General features: G+C 42.1%; 1 protein-coding gene across 1 annotated transcript in view; it reads right to left on the reverse strand.

The window, feature by feature from the left end:
- The window catches only part of CFAP54 (cilia and flagella associated protein 54), a 253182-nt gene that overhangs the window by 69923 nt on the left and 159853 nt on the right, over window positions 1–23406 (reverse strand). The window contains 7 exon segments of the mRNA XM_037160832.2: window positions 122–266; window positions 2100–2205; window positions 7711–7880; window positions 9445–9533; window positions 11579–11786; window positions 16420–16473; window positions 22422–22544. Coding sequence (XP_037016727.2) covers window positions 122–266; window positions 2100–2205; window positions 7711–7880; window positions 9445–9533; window positions 11579–11786; window positions 16420–16473; window positions 22422–22544 — 895 coding nt within the window.

The raw sequence follows: 23406 nt of genomic DNA on the forward strand, positions 1-23406 counted from the left end.
ACACATTAAGCTAGAGAGTTATAAAAGGTTAATGTTATAGTAAACTCTATCCCAATAAAAACTCTGTTACCTACATAAAGTCACTTTAAATAAAAACTTTAAGAAAACAGGATATTTGTACCTTTCACAATTCCAATGCCACGGATCTGCGCGACAAAGGCTGTCACCAACGCCAAGCGGCACCTCAGCCACAAGTGAATGTTGAAATATTCTCGAGAATTTAGGGAAATGGGATCTAAAAATTCATCGTCTTTAATTTCAGTGGCCTAGACAACATTAAAATTATGGTTAATTTCACATTCAATAATGTCTAAGTTCTAGCCTAATGCCAAATATGATATGAGTTAAAAGAAGCATCCAATATCATTTAACAGTATTAAATTTTAATTTTGAAAATTATGCTTGCATATTCCATAAAACATGAGAAACACACAGAGAAAACAAACAAATAAGAGCACCCACAACCTCACAACCCTCTGTTGACAGTTTTGGGGCGCGGCTCTGTAGCTTTCCTTTTTATCTTTATACCCATTGTTGAAAAATGGTCTGAATTTTTCATTGCAAATTTTATTATCAGCAGATTCCATGTCCTCAAAAATTTTTTAAACATCACCTTAAAGACTGAATAATAATAAATAATACTGGCTAATATTTATCAAGTGCTTATCATGTGCCTAGAAAAGTTAACTATTTGCTTAAAATTCATCATATTTTGGCAAAGGTGGGCTTCAAACTTGTGTCTTTCTGACTTCAGAGCCCACGGTCTTAATCCCTTGTGTTCCATTGCTGTTTTCAGCTTACATCTCAAACATATGACACTTTACAAAGGGTGGCTGGTGTCTAGAACTCCTGGGAGGGAGGTGCAAAGAAAGCTTTTTCCAGGGGCTGGCAGAAATCAATCATATTTAGACACTTGGGAACTCCAAAATCATTTAGACCAACGCCCATTTGTTCTGGGAATTTCCTGCTTTGCATCTCTGACAGTTCATCTTCTCCTACCAATCAGCAGCACCTGCTATCAAGGAGCAGCTTTCGGGACTGGAGGGGGGGCTGGAAGGGAGCTGGAATCTGGATGGACAGTTGAGAAGGACAGAAGAGGAGGAAGAGCTGCTCCTGGAAACAGAGTAAGAAGTGAACAGAGGCCTGGAGGCGCGCTGGTGACCACACCAGACACGAGTAATGGAGGGTCTAGGGTCTAGATCGGCAGCCCGCAAGTCCCATCCGCCTCATCCACATACCTCACTCTCTCAGTGCCTACAGCTCCTGTTGCTATGGAAGAGCCAAGTCACAAGTCGCTCTAAGTCAGGGTTTCTCCGCCTTGACACCACTGACACGGTGTGCCAGGCAACTGTTGTGGCAAACTGTCCTGTGCACTGTCTGACAGTGGTCAACAACCATTCCTCTAAGTCAATTCTCAGAATTAGACTGCTTATTAGAACTTGTATTACTTTTAATATAGTAAAAAATGAGTATCTATTTAAGACAATTAATTTTACTTCATTGTAATGAAAATAGATATTAGCAATTTTATTAGTAAAGTTTAAAATTACGAGGGGAGATTCTATGCAACGAATCTTTATGTTTCAAACAATGCTTTATTATTAAATTACTTGATCTTATCAAAAATCCAGTAAAATATCAAAGAATTTGCAACATCCGTTGTCAACGGATTGGAGAGCTGGGTATGGGAGAACACAGCCAGGAGAAGTCCAAGGTGGGGAACAGCCCAGGCGCCACACTGGCGATGCTACAGTGACAGCTAAAAAGTGACGTGAAGAGCAAAGTCAAACGAAACGACTTTGCTAGTGAAGTCAGATGTCGACTTCTATACTGATACGTTTGGTGGGACTTTAGTGATGATGACATCCAATTCCATCAGTTCACAAATGAGATTTAAATTTAAATGTTGTTACAGAAGTTTAAGGGACTTGCTCAAGGTACACCAATCAATAAATTGCATAAACTGGGCTTAAACCTGGATCTTTATTCTCTATATTCAGTGTTATTTCTACTTTACCCCCTTGTTGCACCCAACTAATGAGACAATTTTCTAGCATGCCAATAGTTATAATAAGGGTAAATATGAAATTCATACATACAGAAGTTCCTGTCGAGAGGGAATTCTCTCTGTCATCTTGTTCTACCTTCTTTTTAAAAAGTTTTGAATCCTGGAGGAGTTTAAGCGTGGAAAACACTATTGCAGCACTAAAATAGAGAACATATTTTAAGTGTTGCTAGTATTACACTGGTGGCATCTGTTATTTGCTAAGGCTCTTCCTCTGGAAAACCTTCCCACTCTCCCTCCACCCCAAAGTTGTGAGGTGTGACTTGTATGGGCCCTAACAGCACCCCGGTCTTAACCACAGGGTAGTACTACCACACTATCTAATGGCCTGTAAACTGCTCTGCAGCTAATGTGTCTTATTGTGCCCTGTTGAAACCCAGCACCTAGAGGCTGGGACAGAATAGAACCTAAAACATATTTTTTAAATGAAAGTGAGCAAATACAAGAATAAATAAATGAAAGTTTCCAATGTTTAGAACAAAATTTACTAACAATAGCACTAATAAAATGAACATATATGCATTTTATATAAATCAGAATATGGTTCTCCAGATTTTTGAGGTTACAATACGGTTACTCAATGCTATATACTTAGAAATTCTTAAGCTAAATTATTGCTTAATCAGTGTCTAGCCAGAGGAAAACGTACTAAATTAAGAACATAGAACCCAGGAAATAGGAATTCTTTTTTGCTGTCACTCTACACATAAATTTGCACTGCAGACCGGCACGCCTTCCACCCCTGAGAATAATAAATTTACCACTGACATCACAGTTTTCCAAGCCTATATAAAGAGGCTTCTTCTTCTGAAAATCTATCCCCAAAGAGAAAAGTCTATACACCTGAAGATGCTTATCACGGCGTTATTTATAACGTGGGAAGACTGGGTGAGGGCCAAATGGACAAAACACCCATCTATCTAATTCCCAACTTGGTATCTCCACTTGAATAGTTCATTGGCGAGCACATTTAACAGGTGTTATAGGCTGAATTGTGTTACACCCAAAAGGCATGTTAAATCCTAAACCTTAGTGCCTCAGAATAAGGATCTGAGGAAATCAGGTTAAGATGAAGTCATTAGGGCCGACCCTATTCCACTTTAACTGGTGTCCCGATGACACAGAAAATTTGGACAGACGAACATCCACAGAGGGAAGATGAAGTGAAGACACGAGGAGAGAACACGGCCACGTGACTGCAGTGACACACCCACAAGCCAAGGAATGCCAAGGGTTGTCAGCAAACACCGGAAACTAGAAACAGCACGGCAGGGCTCTCGTCACTTGCAGCTGTCAGAAAGAACACAGCTGCTGACCCCTCGATTTTGGACTTCTAGCCTTCAGTACAGTGAAACAATAAAATCCTATTGTTTTAAGTCACCCAGTTTTTGGTCCTTTGCTATAGTAGCCCTGGGAGACTGATAGAACAGGTTACAAGCAGCTCCCCTTGCTCACACCTCCTCCGCCAAACCCCGTCCTCTTCTCTGCCCTCTATCCCAGGCAGAGCCCAGAACCATCACTACTTCCTCTCGGACTCACACTCTATGTTCAATCCATAGCCAGTGCTGTCAGCTTCCATTTGGAAATAGGGATGCCTGCCAGCAGCTCCTCACTTCCCCTCCTCCACTGCTAAGGCCTCTGTCCAGGCTGCATCATCTCTGGGCTGGATGGCCACAGGAGCTTCCTGACCAGCCTCCCACAGTGGCTCACGCCCTGCTGTCCTGGCCTCCAGACAGCAGCCACAGCAGTCTCATCAAGGCGGAGCTCAGATGGCGACACTTCACTACACCTCCTCATTTGGGTCAGTTACTGAGGTGTCTGGCCTAGCTTGTGATCAGCTTGGTCAGTATTCATGGTCTCTGTGTGTAGGATCCCAGAGTATTACAGTGGGATTATTATAATAATCCCACTGTAATACTCATAGTGTTGAGCACCTGCTATGGGACAGGAACAAATCTAAGGTCTGTGGACACAGCTCTGGCCCTTGTGGAACTGAAATTCTAGTGAGGGTGGGATGTGCTCAGAAAGAGGAGTTCATGACAAATAGACAGCACCCAGTGCGTGCTAGCTGTTATCATTATTACTATATTGAGTTAGGCAGGAGGACTGGGGAGAGGAAACTGCATTGATTTTCTTCTAGGTTATTAACCAGAAGGAGAAACTTTGTGCAATTATTGAATTTTAAATTCCCTAGATTCCTCTGAGTCATTAAAATGGTATAGAAACTTGTAGATGAAGGTATTGTTTCTGATTGTATGAACTTACTGGTTTTTAGTTAAAGTAAAACTAAATGAACAAGCAAGAAAACAACAAGGAAAAATGTAACACTTATTCATTAGGTATAAAGGTATGAAAATCCCTCTTTGCCACATATGTTTCTATGGCCCCTGGTTTACTGGGTAGCTCCAGAGGCTGGTACAGGATGGCTACGGGAGGACCCTGGGGAGAAAAAGTGATGCTCCTACCAGCCTTCTGATTCCGAAGTCCAAAACTGTGATGTCAAGAGAAAGCAGGATTGGGGTTTGGAATCTGGCTAATCCCAAAAGTTAATGAATAAAATATAAACACATTAGTACATAATAATCCACCTGGTGTTAGTATGCACTAATCCACCTGGTACTACTTAGTTGCAAAACGGAAAATTTCCATCATCTCCTCTCCACTTGAGAGACAAAGTGTAGGAGGATCACCCACCACCGATGGTCTAAAGCCCAAAGGTAGGAAGTTTCATTCTGACACAAAATTAAAAGGCTCAGGTGTTATCTCATTTAAACAATAAATGAAATAGAAAAAAAGAACAGAAAGGAACACTTTTTTTTTAAAGAAAGAATTCTGAGAGAGGCAGCCCTAAAAGAAGTAGAAATATAGTCTGAATAACTTTGATCCCATTTATTTCTCATTAATATTCATGACAAAATGGTCAGTTTGTTCTCCTAAAACCCATGCGGCTCACTTTACCTGTCACCCCAGGGAACGTGTCTTTCAGTTTCCTTGACGTGTAATTTTATTAGAAGTATCGTGAAATGTCAAGCTAACCGTCATCTGGGAAAGAGACTGTCCAACGCTTTCAGCAGCTCCCAGACAGAAGCTCGCGGGAGGTAAAGTTCACCTAAGAGAAACTCATTCATCCTGACAGCAGGCTTCCCCAAATGACAACTCTGCTGCGAAGAGGCGGTAACATCAAAGTTTTTGCAGGTTTTGTCCCAAGGACCAGGTTCGTGTTAAAACAGGAGTGATTCGGATACACTTGCACGTTATTTGCATATGTCTATTTGGTCTGCAAATTAAAGTGCTACTGTAACACTCCTTCCTGTGGCCATTTTGTAATTTTTAGTTTCTACTTCTTCCCTACAAAATAAAAGTCACTTATATTACTCCACACCAAAAGGGTGTAAGACATGCAGAGAGCTAGGAAAAGAATGAAGGTATGCGAACAAAAAACAGGTTTTCCAGGCTGCTGTTGCTGTGTGACGCACTGAGAAAAGAGTTCTGTATTTTCTATATTTTTCTAGAGGAAATCATATAGTCATGTATTTTATTGTCATTAACATATAAATACTTAAATATGTTCATGTCATATACTTTCTATAGGAATCATATAGTAAAAGTTTCTTCACTCTTCAAACTTCAGTGAAGAAAATGGCATATTACTATCCTAAGCCTATGTCATCATCCATCACCTACCATAGTATTCTCAAAGACAGCTATGAATGTGCCAATACACTAAACCAGTACTTCTCAAATTCTTAAAAAATTTCAGCACTCAGTTATACCCTTCAGAATGATTGAGAATCCCAAAGAACTCCATCAATATTTACCATATTAGACCTTGAGCTGAAGTTAATTAAATATGTTTAACTTCGTATTTACTAATTTGTCTTAAAATAAAAACAAGAAACCCATCACATGCTAAATTAATAATGCGTTTTAATGGAAAACAACTATATTTGCCAAAAGATCAAGAAAATGAGCACAAATGATGCCACTGTTTACATTTTTACAAATTTGCCTAATGTCTGGTTTAAGAGAAAATCTATTTAATAGAAGACTTTCATATCTGCTTCTCCATTCAGTCTATTGTAACATATTGTTTTGACTGAAGTATATGAGGACTAGGCCCTCACACAAATAGTTGTTGGAAATGGGAAGAGTATTTTAACAGCTTCTTCAAACAATTGTGAACATTATTCTTTGGGACTACACAACACTGTGATAAGCTCTAGTTTCTTAAAAGTCTGTTGCCATGTGGCACCTGGCACCACACACTGATGAACTTTCCCTACTCTCTTACATGAAACCTGTTGGTCCAGCTCGTTAACCAGGACTTTGGAACATCGTGGATTGGTCATTTGCAAAATATTAGCTCTCTGAGTTTATGCAGACTCCTTTGAAGCTGAAACATTTCATCACTCAATTTTGAAAATGATACTTGTTAATATTACTACCAATCTCACCAGAAAAATAAGCATTAGTAAACCGTCAAGTTCATGGTGGCAAATACGAATTTTCCAAAATTCTAATTTTCCCACGAAAGGTCAGATGTCATGACTGGTAACCAATACGATTGGCTGTTTTCCTAGAAGTGGCATGTCCACTGTGCTCATTTTCAACAAAACACCTGTCAAATACTCAAGTCAGAGTAACTACATTTTGCAGGGGTTTTTTTCCCAAATAAAAACAGCATTCCATGAAAAAAAAACCAAACAGCTGTTTGCCTCTCAGGTCCATCACACATGTGCTTTCTCGAGACGACGAGCAACCCCATGTGCGACACAGGTGCTGCGGGCGTTAGTTCCCGCCTCGTGTTCCCACAGCACATTATAAACAGAGTCAAGGAGAGGGAGTCATAGATGTAACAGACCCTGCCGCTCCACGGAAGGCACCCGCCAGTGAAGCTGACCCCTTTCCGACTGCAAGTGTGTGGTGGTGAAGCAGCCGTGACTACACATGTGGCCGCTGCTCTGACCCACAGGGAGACCCGGAAGCGTCACCACTGTTGCTTTCACAGCATCGATGGAAGCCACAACACAAGAAGAAGGCGAATGGAATCCTGGTTTTATATTAACAGTGGTTTGGATCACACAGACCCCTGTAAAGCTCTCAGGGACGCACCCAGAAGTCTGCAGACCACACTCTGAGAATCACTGCTCCAAATAGGCTTTATGGATTTCATCACTGCTTAGAAACCACAAAAAGTATAAATTTCCAAAAACTTATACTGCCTCTAGCATAAAATCAAACCTAGAGGTTGTTAATCACAGAATGGCCTTCAGTCAAGGCTCTCACTGATGAAATGATTGTATGTTTCCAATCAAAGCAAAAGGGGATTTCTGCTGAATTGATTGCCCCCTTTGCAAAAGCTGCAGGGGGGGCTCCTCCTTTACGAAGAGAATGACCATCTGAAAATTAGCTCCCGTTCCAAATTCTGAATGAATGCATGGAGTTTAGTGCATGGAATTTGGGTATAATAAAAAAAGCTGGAAGATTAAAACAGACAATGTATTTAATCTGAAGTTTTCAGAAAATAATAACTTCCTTGAATAATATAAAATAAGTAGGCTCTATTAATCTAGGAATTGATAAAGTTTAGTCATATTTTAACAAATCCGGGTGAGGAGAGCTCTCCCAGGGGCATGGAGACTCACCTGTAGGCAGCCCGGTGCCTCTGCAGGGCGATGGCAGCCAGCTGCAGCTGGGCCTGCACCACGACCTCCAGGGGGCCCGCGGAGCACTGGGAGAGGCTCTTCTGGCCCGGCTGCCCCAACTCGGACACAAGGGAGTTTAGCTTCTCTTCGGCTTCTGTCAGTAAAATTGACTAAAAAAAAAAAAAAGAAGACCACACAATCACACAAGTTCGGAAATAATACAAATAAGATCTCATTCTTAGCCATCAAGTATTTTTTGTACTGGCAAGTAATGACAAGTGAAGATCAAAAAAGGAAATTTGATTATCATCAGTGAGCAGCAAAAACACAACAGAGAATGAAAAGGAAAGTAATGGCAAGAGTAAACATGTACAACAGTTGCCCTTCAGTGAATGTGCAGCTGACGCTCACGCATGCTTATTTACAGCAGTTACGTTCAATAAAGTTGCTACAAACACTGAATTAGCAAACACTGAACCATTTTTCTTAGGGGAAATACAGGAATATGCTCCTAAGAGCCTCTGGCCACAACATTTGTTGCCAACTGATCAATATATAACCTTGTGTTCAATGTGTGTTTATGTTTAAAAACATATTATTTAATATCTACTGTAGATTCGTAAACCTTGAACCCACAGTCAATAGCTCTATAACTAATGCCTGACTGAAACTTAACTAACCCACTTCTTTTCTCCATAGGGCATATCATAAGCCTCTTGTACTTAGAAACACTGAACAGTACTTCAGCACTAGAGCTTGTGGGTCATAATAAAACCAGCAACAAAAAAACACAACATTAAAAAAAAACATGGCAATAACTAGACTGTGAAACGGACACTTATTTATAGTAGGAGAGTGGAAACAAAAGCTCAGTGCTTTGCCTCGTTCGACCCAGCTGGGCAAGTGTAGGCTGGGCAATGCACACCTTTCTATGCTCTATCATGTCCACAGATGAGCACAAAAAAGCCATAAATATTGATTTGGGTTATAAGTAAATTTTAGAATTAGCAAATACTAAATCTGTGAATAATAAGAGCCTACTGCATTTCAAGTTAGCCATGTCACCTCACGGGTAATGTGAGGACAATGAGATTTTACAGGGGGCCATCAATGGGAAATCACAACCTGACGTGGCAAAACAGAAAGGGACCGGCCAGTCTTTCCAGGAATGGGCCTCTGAAGTCTTGGGTGTACAGAGAAGTAAACACTGTATCAGCTCTAAGCCAATCTGCATGACGGTTAAGTGCATGATCTGTATTTGATTAGTTGTATAGTGTTAGTGAATTTCCTCCTGTCTAAGCTTCAATTTTCTCATGGTTCAGCACAACACAGTTCAAAAACGATTAATACCTACACCATATGCCTGTGAAAATAATCACACATAATGCCTGTCGTGTGGAAAGACTGAATACATGGTAGCTGTTTTTGTTGCTATTGTTTCACTATTAATATTAGGGAATGAGTCACAGGGTTTGGAACACTGAAGTGCTATCAGATAGAAAACTGCATGTCCTGCAGCACCCAGTTGGGTTGTAGATTCGGAGTCTGACACCCCTGGGTTATCCGACTTTTCTCACAGGGAGCAGACTCCACCTCAGCCCAGACCAGGCCTAGGCAAGAGATCTACTTGGTCTCCTAACAGCAAGCACAACCCGGAAAGGGGCCTGTCAGTAGCCACAAGGTGGGCATCCTGGTAACTGATTTACTGTGACTTGAAAACATTGTAAAACTTACCTTTATTGTGCTAACAGTGAATTCATCTTTCACTTTTCTAAGATGACTAAGATGATTAAATGAGTTTCTATCATCCTTTAAACAGAGATCTATAAAACACAAAATTTTGAAAGAACCAAGGACATCTGTGGTTAGTTTAAAAATTAAAAATTAGTTTATAAAATGCATCACTAATTGGGAAACTATCCATAGGTTTAATGCTAAAAACCCTACAATAGTAACTAGAAATATACTGCTATATTAAATAGTCTCTAAACATCACACATTAAAAGACCGAGACCAATTCTTACAACAAATCAGACATTTCTGAAAGGATCTTTTGGATGCTTAGTGATGTTATTTGAGTGATCAGATGCTGGTTCCTGCCCTAGAAATTCCAGAACCTCTTAAGGTCCTCAGAGTATTTAGGGTCTTCCAGATATTTATAATATTTTAATAAGATCTTCTTGGAAGCATCAGTTCTTCTGATTTTCACAAGCTCTAGGACTGGAGAACGACACCATTTGAAGTAGCACAATTGATAATCCTCAAATATCTCCAAATTCCCACCCACAATACGAAGTTGGCCCTTATTCTTTGTCAGGGAGAATTGAGAGAATTTATATCACAGACATTGCCTGCTTTGGTAAGCACGGCTTTCAGACTACAGAAAAGAGAGAAAAACTAATGCAAGTCATTGTTTGACCAGGAATTACTGCAAAAATTGCCCACCTAAGACACTAAGTGTGGCGAGGAGGAAGAAGGAGTCTGGAATAACACGAGTCCGAACACATCTCACTTCCTCTCGTCGCGCTGCCTGGCTCTGCTCCTGCACTGGGAGGTTCTGGAGCTAGAAGTGGGCTGAGCCTAAGTGAAGGCGTGAGCCCTGGGAAAGGCCCAGCAGGGAGACCTGGGCCTGGGTCTTCTTCCCGAAGGAAGACAGTGAGAGGCAAAGAAAACAAACGCCCGGAGCCTGACAGCAAAGGACCCTGGGAGGAGGGAGCATCAGCCTGAGGGCGCATGGACCCTGGCAGGATCCGACCCGAGTTTTCCTCACTGCTTCTCCCCGGGCGGCCCCTCCATACTGTGGCACAGCCCTGCTCTGGGGAGCTGTACACCACGAACTGTGTTCAAAGCAGCCACCTTCTAATCTGCTGGCCTTACTAGATCAGAATAATAATAAAATTTACATCTTAAAATAGAGGCCAATATTACTCTGATATCAAAACTAGACAAAGAATCACAAAAAAAAAGAAAAATACACACCAATACTTTTATAAATACGGATTTGAATATCTTCATCAAATATTAGCAAACAGAAACCAGCAACACATAAAAAAATTATACACCATGATGAAGAAAACAAGATTGGTTAAACATTCAAAAACCGATTAATATAATATACCATATTACTATAAAAAACCAAAAGTCACAGAATCATCTGAATGGATGCAGAGAAGGCATTTAACAAAATCCAACACTCTATCATGACAAAAATCATTCAACAAACTAGGAATGAAAGAGAAATTCCTCTATGTGATAAAAGACAGATATATAAAACCCACAGTAAATATCGTACTTGATGGTGAAAACCAATCATTTTTATGATGATGTCTAATACATTTGCAAACCACAGCTGCACTACGTATGGCCTACAAGTTCCATCGTGGGCACCTTATCCCGTGGAACTTCCCACTGTATCACATGGACCGGCAGCGCTTCAGCCCTGCTCCCTGGAAACAAAGAGAATGCAGTGGATGGGGGACTATGTGAGTAGCCGCAGGACGCTCACAGCAGAGAACACCGCACAGCCGGGACAGTGAACCAACGCAATGCAGTTGACGTAAGAATGGTTTTAGTGAAATTCTTCTGCATAAGAAAGGCAAGATGCAGAAAAAATATAGAAATACTTCATGTGAATACATGACAAATTCTATTTGGGGTGTGTGTGTATATATAAAGTACGGCCATGGAGATATATGGATAAATGTGACCCCAAACATAAACATAAATACATATGTACATGATTAGTACATTTAGAAGAAAATATGGAAGAACAGACATTAAATTGTTCAGAGGGATTACTGGGGTGAAGACGGGTATAGTTGGAAACAGTGAGAAGAAAGAAAAGCAAGCAAACAATAAGGCAGATCACCTTTCAAGCTGGGGAGGTTGGCTCTGCTCCTCTCGGACAAAAATCCATGGTAGACTGTTCTTAATAGATTTTCTGGGACACAATTTATCGTTGCAGCCACACTTACTAGCAAGTATGCTTTCGCAAAAGAAAACTTGTTTAAGAGATGCTGATGGCCAATTGTAACCAGAACCTGAGGCAAGCCTTTCTGTATTAATTCATCAAGTGCCTAAGGAAAATGGGGGGAAAATTCAAAAGATAAATAAGTAAAATACTGGTTTTAGATATCATTAGCTCTAGTCTTCTCTTGCATTCCCCATCTGGTTCGGGGTGAGAAAACGCAGGGGCAGACGCAAGGTACCATAAATAGAGAAACGGCAGCTCCCCACCAACCTGTGACCTGTGTCTCACGGGACCAGCCCGACCACATGACGAGAGTGAACCAGGGCTGCAAGCAAGGGAAGCGACACCTGCAAAACAGAGAAACTGCAAAAGCTCATCAGCCACGCATGCTGGCTGCTCTGCTTTAACAGGAGTGAGTTAGGGCTGTGAGGACAGGAGTGGGAAGAGTGGGTGGATAAGCAAGCTCCCTCCAGGCTCAGATCCACACTCAATCATTAGAACTCCGCCCTGTGCACAGCCTCAACTCCCTGACCCCAGTCCTGTGTGTACACTCTTCCCCTGCCAGATCACAGCCCCGGAGAAGTCCAACACGGAACCTCCCTGGGGCACGCACCCTGCCATTGGAGGCGGCGGGAGAAGATCATGCAGTCATGGCCAACGCTCCCACTTTAAGTTCCCGACCAAACCTCAGTGCTGCCCAGTCCTTCTACATGTTCCCAGTCCACTTGTTCTCACTCTCTCCTAGACAACCATCTTCGCACTTCTCTTGTTGCTCAATGTTAACTCTTCCTCCCTAATGTCTCTCCCAGTGAATGACCTTGCTTTCTCTACTTAACTGAATATTGAAGCAAAGTAGTGTCCACAGACCCCACAAATGCCACCATCTCTCCAACCTACCCAAGCGCCTGCCCCGCCACTCCACCTTCCTTTCTGGCACTTAAGCCACCCCACCGACCCTGTCCCCACTGGTCTACTCGTTCTCCCTGCATCGTAAATGTGCCTTTTCTACAGTGGCATTCCCATCAGCACACAGCCATGCTGTCTTCTCCACCTCAAAAGACGAAAACCCTATAACCTGACTCTCCAGCTACTCCCCTAATTCTTGCTCCTCTTTACAGCATGACCTAAAGAGTTGTCAATACTCTCATTTCTCTCCTTTCATTTGCTTATAAACCCACTCCTTCCCTACACTGAAACCCTTTGGTCAATGTCACCAATGGCCTAAACTTGACTAATCCAATGTTCAGTCCCTAGTCCTCCTTTGTCATATTACTTATAATCTAAGACAGCAATTTTCAACCACAAGAATTCTTCCACAAGATTCTTGCCACAAGAATTTTGAAAAGATACAATCCCTGACTATTTAGTCAGGAGCGCTGATCTGTTTTCTCTTAGATTGTCAAATTAAAAAATGACAACAGTCAACACAATAGCTGTCTGGTGTGAAAGAATCAAAATTGCACCTGTATTTTTTTCTCAAAGAGGGAAAAATATAGTTTGGTGTGCCACAGAATTTTAATAATGGGTTTATGTGTGCCATGACATGAAAAAGGTTGAAAAATCACTGATCTATAAAACATTATCTCATATGCCAATTAAACTGTCACAGGGTTACAACTGTAAAATTTATTCTAATTTCAGAGATGTTAAATGTGAAAAAAAATAGCATTTTTAGGACTCAGTAAATTATAGTGTTTGATTCATTAGCAACATTTGACACTATTAATCATTCTCTCTTCTGAAAATATTTCTCTTAGCTTTCAGGCCACCGTGCTCCCTTGATTTCTTTCCTACTGGCCACCCCTCATCAGTCCTCCTTGCTGGTCCTTCCCGCTCTCCACCACCTCTTAACACGGGAGGGTCTCAGGGCTCCGGCCTCTTTTGTCTCCTCACTCTCTCCCTTAGATGATCTTAATCAGGCCCGGGGTTTTAATTTCATGTAAATGCTGATGACATAAAAGTTTTTTTCTCCAGCTCCAATCTCTCTTCTGAACTCAAGACACATATAATCAATTTCTGACTCAATACCTTCACTCAAATATCTAACTGGTACCTCAAACTGAACGTGTCCGGAACTGCACTCCTAGCCGACCCCCACAAACCCGCCCTCCCCGACACACACACGTGCACACACACTCAAATGTAAAGCTCTGAGAAGGCTGGGGATCTGTATGGTTGATTCACTGCACTAGGACAGTATGGTAATACCCAGTAGGCTCCACGGATTAGCTACAGTAATCCTTTTGAAACATAAGCAGATCAGGCCACACCTCTGTTTCAAACCTCCCAGTGGCTCCCCCTTCTGTTCAGAGTAAGAACCGGAAGGGAAAAAAAAAAAAAAAAAAAAAAAAAAAAAAAAAAAAAAAAAAAAAAGAACCTAACTCGCAAAGGCCCTACAAGGCCCTTGTCAAACGGGCACCCTGTCAGCTCTCCAACCTCATCCCCTGCTGCTCCCCCATCATTCACACAGTTCTTGTAACGCCGGCCAGCATGCTCCTCACCGTGACCTTGGCAATCACTGTACCACCTTCCTAGATTATTCTTTCCCCGTACTTCATATGACTTGTGTCTTTACTTGTTTCAAATCTACTCACAAATACCACCTCAGTGAGGACTAACCCGATCACCCCATTTAAAGTCACAACCCCCAACAAAGCCCCACGTTCCCAGTCCCCTTTACACAGTGCTGGGTTCATTCCCCCCAGAGCATGGGTCACCTTCTAACATACGGCATCATTTACTTATTTATCACGTCTAACCGTATGTTTATTACTAGCCTTGCCCACTAAAATATAAGCTTCCCAAGGGCTTGGAGTTTGTCTGTGTTATCGAATGATGTGTTTATTTCACAGTACTGGAATAGCGCCTTGCCTGCAGTGGGCTCTTATTACAGATTTGTTGAATTAATATGTAGTGCAGAAGCTGGGGCTGTTTATTCTAGAAAAGAAGGAAAGTATTTGCTTTACGTGAATGCAAAGAAAAAAAAGTTCTCATTGTTTTGGGGGGCATCTGAGGCACTGCTGGCAGCGGGGAGGTCAGCTGCTACTGTTCCTTCTCCTTTCGCAAACCCCTCCTAAATTAGGGGAGGAAGGAACACGGGGAGGAAGAGCCAGACTGGGAGCAGCACTGAGCGGAGCCGCAAGGGACTGTGGTGGAAAATGGCTGATGTTCCAGGTCTGGAAAAAACCCGGCAGAGCCACTGGGGGGATGGGAAGAAGGAGTTTTCTCTTCTCTTTTCTCTTCCCAGCAGCGATTTAATGAGTCTTAACAATTACACACAAACACTTGAGAATCAAAAGAAGATTAATTAGAAATGCTATTTAACACTCCTTCCTCTCACTCTGCACAAAAAAACGCAAAGTGTAATCTGAAGAGTCTTGAGCAGACCAACAGCTCTGTTTTAATTAAGCAGCTAATAGAAATCAGTTTTCCATTATTCGATGAGTCTCTTTTGTTTAAAAAGAAATAGGAAGGCAGACATTCTTTTTAGATTCCCAACCACTCCTTAAAAAAGTGTTTTTAGGATGCTTTGGCATTTATAACTGGAAAGAAATAAATATTCTTAAGCATCCCAAGATCTTGGAACACTAAAATGAAATATGAATATGTATTTATATCTTTCTAATACCAGCTCTTTCATTTCAGGCAGCTTGCTTATAAATTAAACTTTAAAGCACAAACAATGAATTATCTGAAGCATAATTGTATGTAAAGTTTGTGAAATTAAATAGAAAAGTAAAAAGAATACATTTAATAAAAGGTGGATATATTCTTATTAAAATTAGGAAAAATGAAAATAAAGCAATTGTGAAGACGTGTCTCTCAAAATTATTTCATGAAAAAAATATCTTTCTCAATAAAACAGAATGCTGTTTCCTAGCATTTAAAAATTCAAACGATCTGCACTTGCCCACATGCAGGAGCTGTCACTGGGGAGAGCGAGCCCTGCCTGTCCACTACCCCTTCACCAAGTGGGTGCACCACCTCTCCTGTGCTCTAACGCCTTCTGGAAGACAGACTGTCGACAGCCCTGAGATCTTTATAAATGATTATCTCCAGTTCGTTCAGTGCTACTAGGTCAGAAGCTTAAATCCCAACCATTCAATTACTGACAAGAATGAACACATTGAGAGGGGCAGTCCAGCCCTCTCTTTGTAAGAAATGTTGGGGAGATCAGAGGAGCCGCTATCTCCATGGTGGTAACGGTAGTGCAATATAGAAATGCATCAAAATAGCATGTGTACACCTTACACTTATACAATGTGATATGTCGATTACATCTTAATAAAAAACGTTAAGTAAAAGAAGAAAAGAGCAACTTCCAAACCATTGCCTGAAAGGCAGTCTCAAACTGGGGCAAAGGATAGGAGTAAAAGCTGGGTTGAACAAGTGGGCTATTGCAAAATATACAAAGTCGTTCTCTTATAATCAAGGTCAGCCATTATTGTGCAGGTAATCAAATATCAAAGTGAGATACTTGACACAGCTAGATGAACAAGCTGAATACACATGTGTAATCAAAAACTTTAGGAGCAACAGCTGATATTTGCCCAATTCAAAAACCAGATCAGTTTGGGTCCAATCTTACCTTACCTCTGGCCTCAGCATTTTGAGAAATCAAGGAGTGCAGTACACAGAGGATTTTCAAAAACAAAGATTACAGCTACCCCATAGGTTTAAATGACTCAAAAATTATCCGCACTCTATATCCAATGTTTTTAAACTACTGGCATCCTTACCTGTATGTTTTCTTTACTAGTAAGAGGCTTTCCTGAGTCAAATGATTGAAAGGCCTGTCAACATACAAAATATTAACATTAGAAACAAAAAAATTGAGTGTTCTTTTTTTAAGATTTTATTTATTTATCTTTATAGGGGAAGGGAAGGAGAGTGGGAGAGAATATCAATGTATGGTTGCCTCTCATGCATCCCCTGCTGGGAACTGGCCTGCAACCCAGGCATGTGCCCTGACTGGGAATCGAACTGCAACCCTCTAGTTCCAAGGCCCACTCTCAATCCACTGAGCTACACCAGCCAGGGCTTGAGTGTTCTTTTAAATAAAACTGTTAATGTGTTCTAAATGTATTTTAAACCTCATGTTTACTATAAAAGTACTACATGTTATAGTCAGGAAAGACAAGAATAATAGAAAGACAGTAATTGTCACAGATAAATCAACTTTTTTAGGTTGCCAATGTCAATATTTTAATGTCTTTTTAGATGTATTTTATTTCCTTTTATTTTTTAATTGTTGTTCAAGTATAGTTGTCTCCACTGTATTTTAAAATTTTACATACAGATCTGTATTCCTTTTCACTGCACGTTACATCATAATCATTTTCCCGCTCCATTATCTGTGAACTTCAGCCTGGTGGCCGGGCCATGCTCTGTCCTCTGACTGTGGCATAGTAACTTCAACTCTTCCCTCTGTTAGACATGGAAGGGGAGGACCTGCCACCCCCACCCCACCATACAGTCTATTTAAATAACACTGGTGACTATTTTGTCTGTATTTCTTATTATCACCTTTGGAGACACCCCTGGAAGCAGAATTACAGGGCTGTAAGACAAGAATATATTGAGAAAACTGAGAGGAACTGGCTTAACTTACACTTCTACCCATGTTGTTTGAAAATGCCAGGATTATTGCACTTTTAACAGCACTGAGCATTAGCACTTAAAAATATCTTGGCCAGGCCCAGCCACTGTGACTTTGTTGGAGCATGGTCTGTAGACCAAAAAGTCACAGGTTCGATCCCCAGTCAGGCCACATATGAAAAGACAACCAATCAATGTTTCTCTTTCTCTCTCTGTCTCTTCCTTCCTCTCCACAAACAATGCAAAGTTGTCCTCAAGTGAGAATATATATAATCTTGGCCAGTTTGAGGTTAAATTGTATTACTCTTCAGAATGACTTTTTTTGTGGTTTTCTTTTTTAATGAATTACCTATTAATATGTTTGGCTCTAAATACTGTATAATGTTGTGTGAAGAAATATTCAATTGATTTGCTACAGGAGACTGTTTTATCATAAACTAGGGTGCATTTCTCTGGGCAGGGAAGGCCCTTTATGAAAAGTGTTCATTGTAGATGTCAACACTGCTGCCCTGCTCCTATGTCCTCGGTCACCTGGAAGTCACCAGCAGCTCTGGGGGACAGGCGATCAGGTACGGAGAGTATCCTACTTCACCTGTGCCTCACTGCTTGAGAGCACTGTGGCCGCGGGGGCATCAGGGGAGGCCGGAAGTGCAGGGAGCATCCCACACCAATGAGGCACAGAGACAGTCCCAGTGGCTCTCTCTGGGGGTCCCAACCTCATCGATGCTCCACGGAACGCTTTTCCTCCCGTCCCTATCAGACTTTCCCACTCGCTCAGAAGCGAGTTCTTTCTGGAACTACCTCCCAGAAATGCCATTTGCTTCCAAATCTTTGTCTCGGGATCTGTTTTTGCGGAACCCCTGAACCAAGACATCACGGAAAGCTCTTACTGAAAGTGTTGGCCGTGTTTTAACTTTTTCCCTTTGTTTGAAGATATTCTTTACCTCCTGGAATACATCAGAAAATGCATAACTGAATCCAGGAGAGATATTTGGTGACATAATTTGAAGAGAGTTGATGGGTCTTTAGACTTGGTGATGGGAGCAGAACCTCAAGGAGTCTAATGTTAAAAGAGAATGGTTTAAAAGCCTGTGAGAAGTCCAACAATAATATGCAAGACTTTTTCAGACAGAGCAGGTCCTCGAATTACATTGTTTCACTCAATGCTGTTTGTCATAATGCTGACGAGGGGAAAAAATGGGTCTCCAGCAGGGGCCACGGTCTGCGCGGAGGCCGCATGTCCTCCCCGGGCCTGTGCCTGTCCTCCCTGGGGACTCCAAGTTCCTCCCACGTCACAGAGATGCACGTGTGGGGTTCACTGGGGTTTCTAAACTGTCCCAGTCTGGGTGAGTGTGGGTGTGTGAGTGCACCCGGTGCTGGAAGAGCTTTTGGTGCAGGGTGGGCTCCCATCTGGTATCTGAGCTGCTGGGATAGGCTCCACCTACCCATGACCCTGAACTGGAATAAGCGGGTTGGAACACCATTATCTTACTTGTGTTTTTTGTTTGTTTGTTTTTAAATTTTATTTATTTTTAAAGATTTTTATTTACTTATCTTTAGAGGGGAAGGGAAGGAGAGGGAGAAGGGAAGGAGAGAGGGAGAGAAACATCAACGTATGGTTGCCTCTTGTGTGTCCCCTGCTGGGAACTGGCCTGCAGGGAACCGCCCTGCAACCCAGGCATGTGCCCTGACTGGGAATCGAACCCCGATTGCCTGGTTCGCAGGCCTGTGCTCAATCCACTGAGCTACACCAGCCAGGGCTATCTTGTTTTTATTCATCTTTCTTACATGTATGTAGAGCTCATATTTACTTTAATGATTAATATTAGATGTGGATTGAGTCTTCATTTAGAAGTTTGGTGATATTTGTTTTTTGTGACCAGAATTATGCCATAGGAACTTACCTCTTCGTTATATCAATTTTCTTAGGATATCGGTTTTAGGGTACATTGTTGCACTTAAAGTTGCAATTTCTAAGAACATATCAGGTGACTTTAAGTGAGGACTTACTGTACTTCTCTGACAACCGAAATCTGATTTATTAATTCTCTCTTTAAACACCTGGCCTGCAGCTGACAACACTGGCTCCTGTTACAAGCCCTGAGCACATTTCCTCCTTTAATTACACTTTTCAAACTCCCAGCTGCAGCTGTAAAGCTGCACATTAACTTTGAAAATACAAGACTTGAAGTCACAACCCCTGGGAGACAATGTACCTGCACTTTCGTCTTACGATAACTAGTGGATAAAAATGAAATTTGGAATTTATCTTTCAATTTTGGCTTCAGATTATTTGTTTACTTTGGTGAAAGTGGTGACCATTGAAAACTCTCCTGTTTCTCTTGCTACCCAACTGGTTTCTTTCTCCTTCTCTCACTCCTGGATCCTAAAGGCAGCTAGCTGACCCTAGGGGTCCACTCTCTGACTCCTACATTTCCCACCTACTTCAGTCCCCAGCTGATTTCATCCAGTTCCACGACTGGAAATCTCTATGCTAATGATCCCAAACCTACCAGAAGCCCCAGCCTCTCCCCCGAGTTCCAGACCGTACGCGCTCTGCACCTACCGACTCTGCATCTCCACCTGTGTGACTACTAGAGCTCTCCTACGAAACCTGTGCCAGCCCTGCCGGAGCAGCACTCCCCCCCCTCCGTTCATAAAAACTCCCTCCTACCAGTTGCTCATGTTGAACGCTCTGCAGTCATGCTTGATTCCTTTCTCTTACGCCCCACACTGAAATCATCGTCCATAAACACGGCCAGCTCTACTGTCGCAATGCCCAGAAATGAATCACTTTTCACTCCTTCCACCACCATGCCCCACCCACTGGCACATCTCACTCAGATTGTGTGCAAAGGCCTTCTAGCCGGTCTCCCTATTTATACCCACAGTCCTTTATACTTATCCACAGTCTAGTCCACAAACAGCAAGCAAAGTGGTCCTTTGATATTTAATTCCTATCCCATCAGTCCTCTGTTCAAAGTTCTGCAAGGTTTCTACCTCATTTAGAGTAAACTCCAGCCCTGGCCAAGGCCTATAAGGTCCTCTAAGACCTGTTCCTGGGTCCCACCCTCTTCTCCTCCTCTTCCTCTCTATTCCAGCCTCTCCTATCTCCTTAGTTTTCCTCAACCACGGCCTGTAGGAATCCCCCTCAGGGCCTTTGCCATGTAGCTCCTCCTTTTTGAAAGAATCTTGCATCCTCAAAACTCCCTTATTAGAGGGACTTCCCAAACCACCCTCAATAAAACAACCACCTGCTGCTCTGGACACTGTGTCCTCCGACCGCAGCTGGATTGCTCTCATAGCACATCACCACCTGACATATATTTATGTGCTCAACACGTTCATTGTTTGTCTTTTTCCCTAGACTGTCCAGGGGCAGCAGACCTCCAGGAAGGCTAGAACTATTAATCCTCACACTGCTCTGTCCTCGTGCCTGGAATAGTGCCTGTATCCAGTAAGCTCTCAATAAATACTTAAATGGATTAATGAATGATTTTAGTGATAAAATGTACACCATTTACTATAGGGAAAGGCTGTTGACTGAGAAGCAAGCAAAAGAAAAATACTGCTAATTTTACTGAGGTAAGAAAATAAATTAATTCATGTCACAGAAAATGAACAAAACAACTGATTCCCCAAAAGATAAACAGATACATGTGTACACACACACACACACACACACACACACACACACACACACCATGCCTATCAAAGGTCCCTTTTAGGATTTTCTGTAGATATCCTCACACTTACCCTATCGTAGCAAACTACAATGCTGTTAGCGGTCAGATTGAGAAATAAGCAGATGCGTTTTAAGGGAATACGTTAAAGTAATTAATGTACTACATGTAAATACAGTGTCAGCATAAGTAAGTAATTTTCCAGACTTACAACCCACCCCCCCCGGCTTGTTTTAGATGCTTACAGCCCACCCCCCAGCTTGTTTTAGGTGCTTACAGCCCACCCCCTGGCTTGTTTTAGGTGCTTACAGCCCACCCCCCGGCTTGTTTTAGGTGCTTACAGCCCCCCCCGGCTTGTTTTAGGTGCTTACAGCCCACCCCCCGGCTTGTTTTAGGTGCTTACAGCCCACCCCCCGGCTTGTTTTAGGTGCTTACAGCCCACCCCCCGGCTTGTTTTAGTGCTCCCAAACCGAATCCCAGCAGCAGGCATCTGTCTGTCGGTCTCACTCCTCACACACGCCGGGGCCCCCAAGAAACGGACTTGTCACCTCCTTCTATTTCCTGTCCTGCTGACACACGAGAGTCCAAGTACCTCCCTAAAATGAGATCACCCAGTGATTCCCAGATCAAACTAAAACTAAAGCAGAGGAAAGTTGTAGTTCGCTCTGATTTAAACATAGACACCTGCATTTGGTTTCAAGGATGCCTCAGAATTATCTGATTTACAAATAGAAAGCAGGTGAGCTAGGTAAAATAAGCTCCCCAAATCAAAAAAGAGTAGACAAAGTAGAGGAATGTGCTCTCCTCACAGAAATCAGAAGAAATTTGAAAAATACATGCTTAACTCTTTGGTATAAAGTATACTAGCCAAAAACATCCAAATAAAACATGAGGGGAAACCGTACTGAGAACTTTAACCTGAGCCCAGGCTGGTGTAGCTCAGTGGATTGAGCATGGGCTGTGAACCAGGGGGTCACCAGTTTGATTCCCAGTCAGGGCGCATGCTTGGGTTCAGGGCCAGGTCCCCAGCAGGGGGCCACACAAGGGGCAACCACACACTGATGTTCCTCTCCCTCTTTCTCCCTCCCTTCTCTTCTCTCTAAAAATTAATAAATAAATAGACCTTTACCAAAAAAATAACACTAATCTGAAATGATAAGATTAGCCCCAGCACTAACTGAGAGAGGTGTCTACTGAGGCCCTCTGTGATAACTACTGTGTAGAGCCAGAATTTCACTGTAAAACTCTACACTGAGACCACACACCCTCCCCCGGGGACACCTTTCAGGACAGACAAATGAAACTTGTGAAAGCCTGGTGACAGCTATCATCAGGCTTAATGAACAGGTCTACAGAACCAGAGACTTGTCGGAACACCTTTGGGAAAGTGTCCCCTGGAAGTCAGAAACGCAGCCTTCAAAAGGTGAAGAAGTGGCTTTGTATTAAATCAACAGGTTTACCTTCACTTTCACACTGGCTTTAACTCCGGCGGGTATTAAGGAAGGCATGTTCTTTCCATAAAAAATCTGGGACATCTCATGGAAGGCTTCAGAAAAGAATCTTAAGTCTGTAAGAACTTCAATCTTTAAAGGAGACAGAAAATTAAGATTTTAAATTAAACAACTTTTTACTTAAAAAAATAGAAATTTTAGAGAAAAACTGTCAACTTTAGAGATCCCAACTTTGCGCGTCGTGTCGGTGATGTGTTGCACATTAACGTTTGGTAAGCGTAGGTGGCGGAGACACACGTCTGCGTGGAAGACAGTTCCCATGTGCCATAGGCCTGGTGGTTAATAAACAGCAGCAGGAGACGGCTGAGAACGGCGGAGGGTTATCAGATGTGGCTGCTTCATTAGAGGCAAACGCATGAAATGTGATCGGCATGGAAGAGTTAAAATAATAACTGAATGCTGCACTGTGATTTAGAAGAAAAACAAAGCAAAAACACTCCTGATGCTCTCTGACACTCCGAGGGGAGTCAGACAAACCAGGAGAGGGACTCTGCCACCGAGACAACTATTCGTTTTCTTATCCATGATTAATGGGCACTGTCGATTTTAAAGACATATACTTAACATTAATTAATTGGTAACTATATATTGTGCGTGGCTTATTTTTAATATAATCCAGCAGAACTTTTCATCAGAAATTATGAGAAAAAAGTTCTTCATCAAACTCATTCATTCATACACTCATTGAACAGGTTTACTGAGCACCTCTTATGCATCAAGCCCTCTAGGAATTTACATTCCATCAGAATGTGTGTTTGGCTGAATTTGAGTGATGCATAAGGATCTACACAGTATGACAGGGGATTGAGGGTACTGACAAAATTGCTATTTTCAAAACTGTGGTCAGGCAGAACTTCTGAGGAAAATATCTTTAAGAGAAGATGTGGGAACGATGTAAGGGAGAGAGACACATGAAAATCTGCTGAGGGACCTC

This window comes from Artibeus jamaicensis, unplaced genomic scaffold (genome assembly GCF_021234435.1).
Source record: "Artibeus jamaicensis isolate MK-2021 breed Jamaican fruit bat unplaced genomic scaffold, CSHL_Jam_final contig_233, whole genome shotgun sequence".
Taxonomy (NCBI): Eukaryota; Metazoa; Chordata; class Mammalia; order Chiroptera; family Phyllostomidae; genus Artibeus; species Artibeus jamaicensis.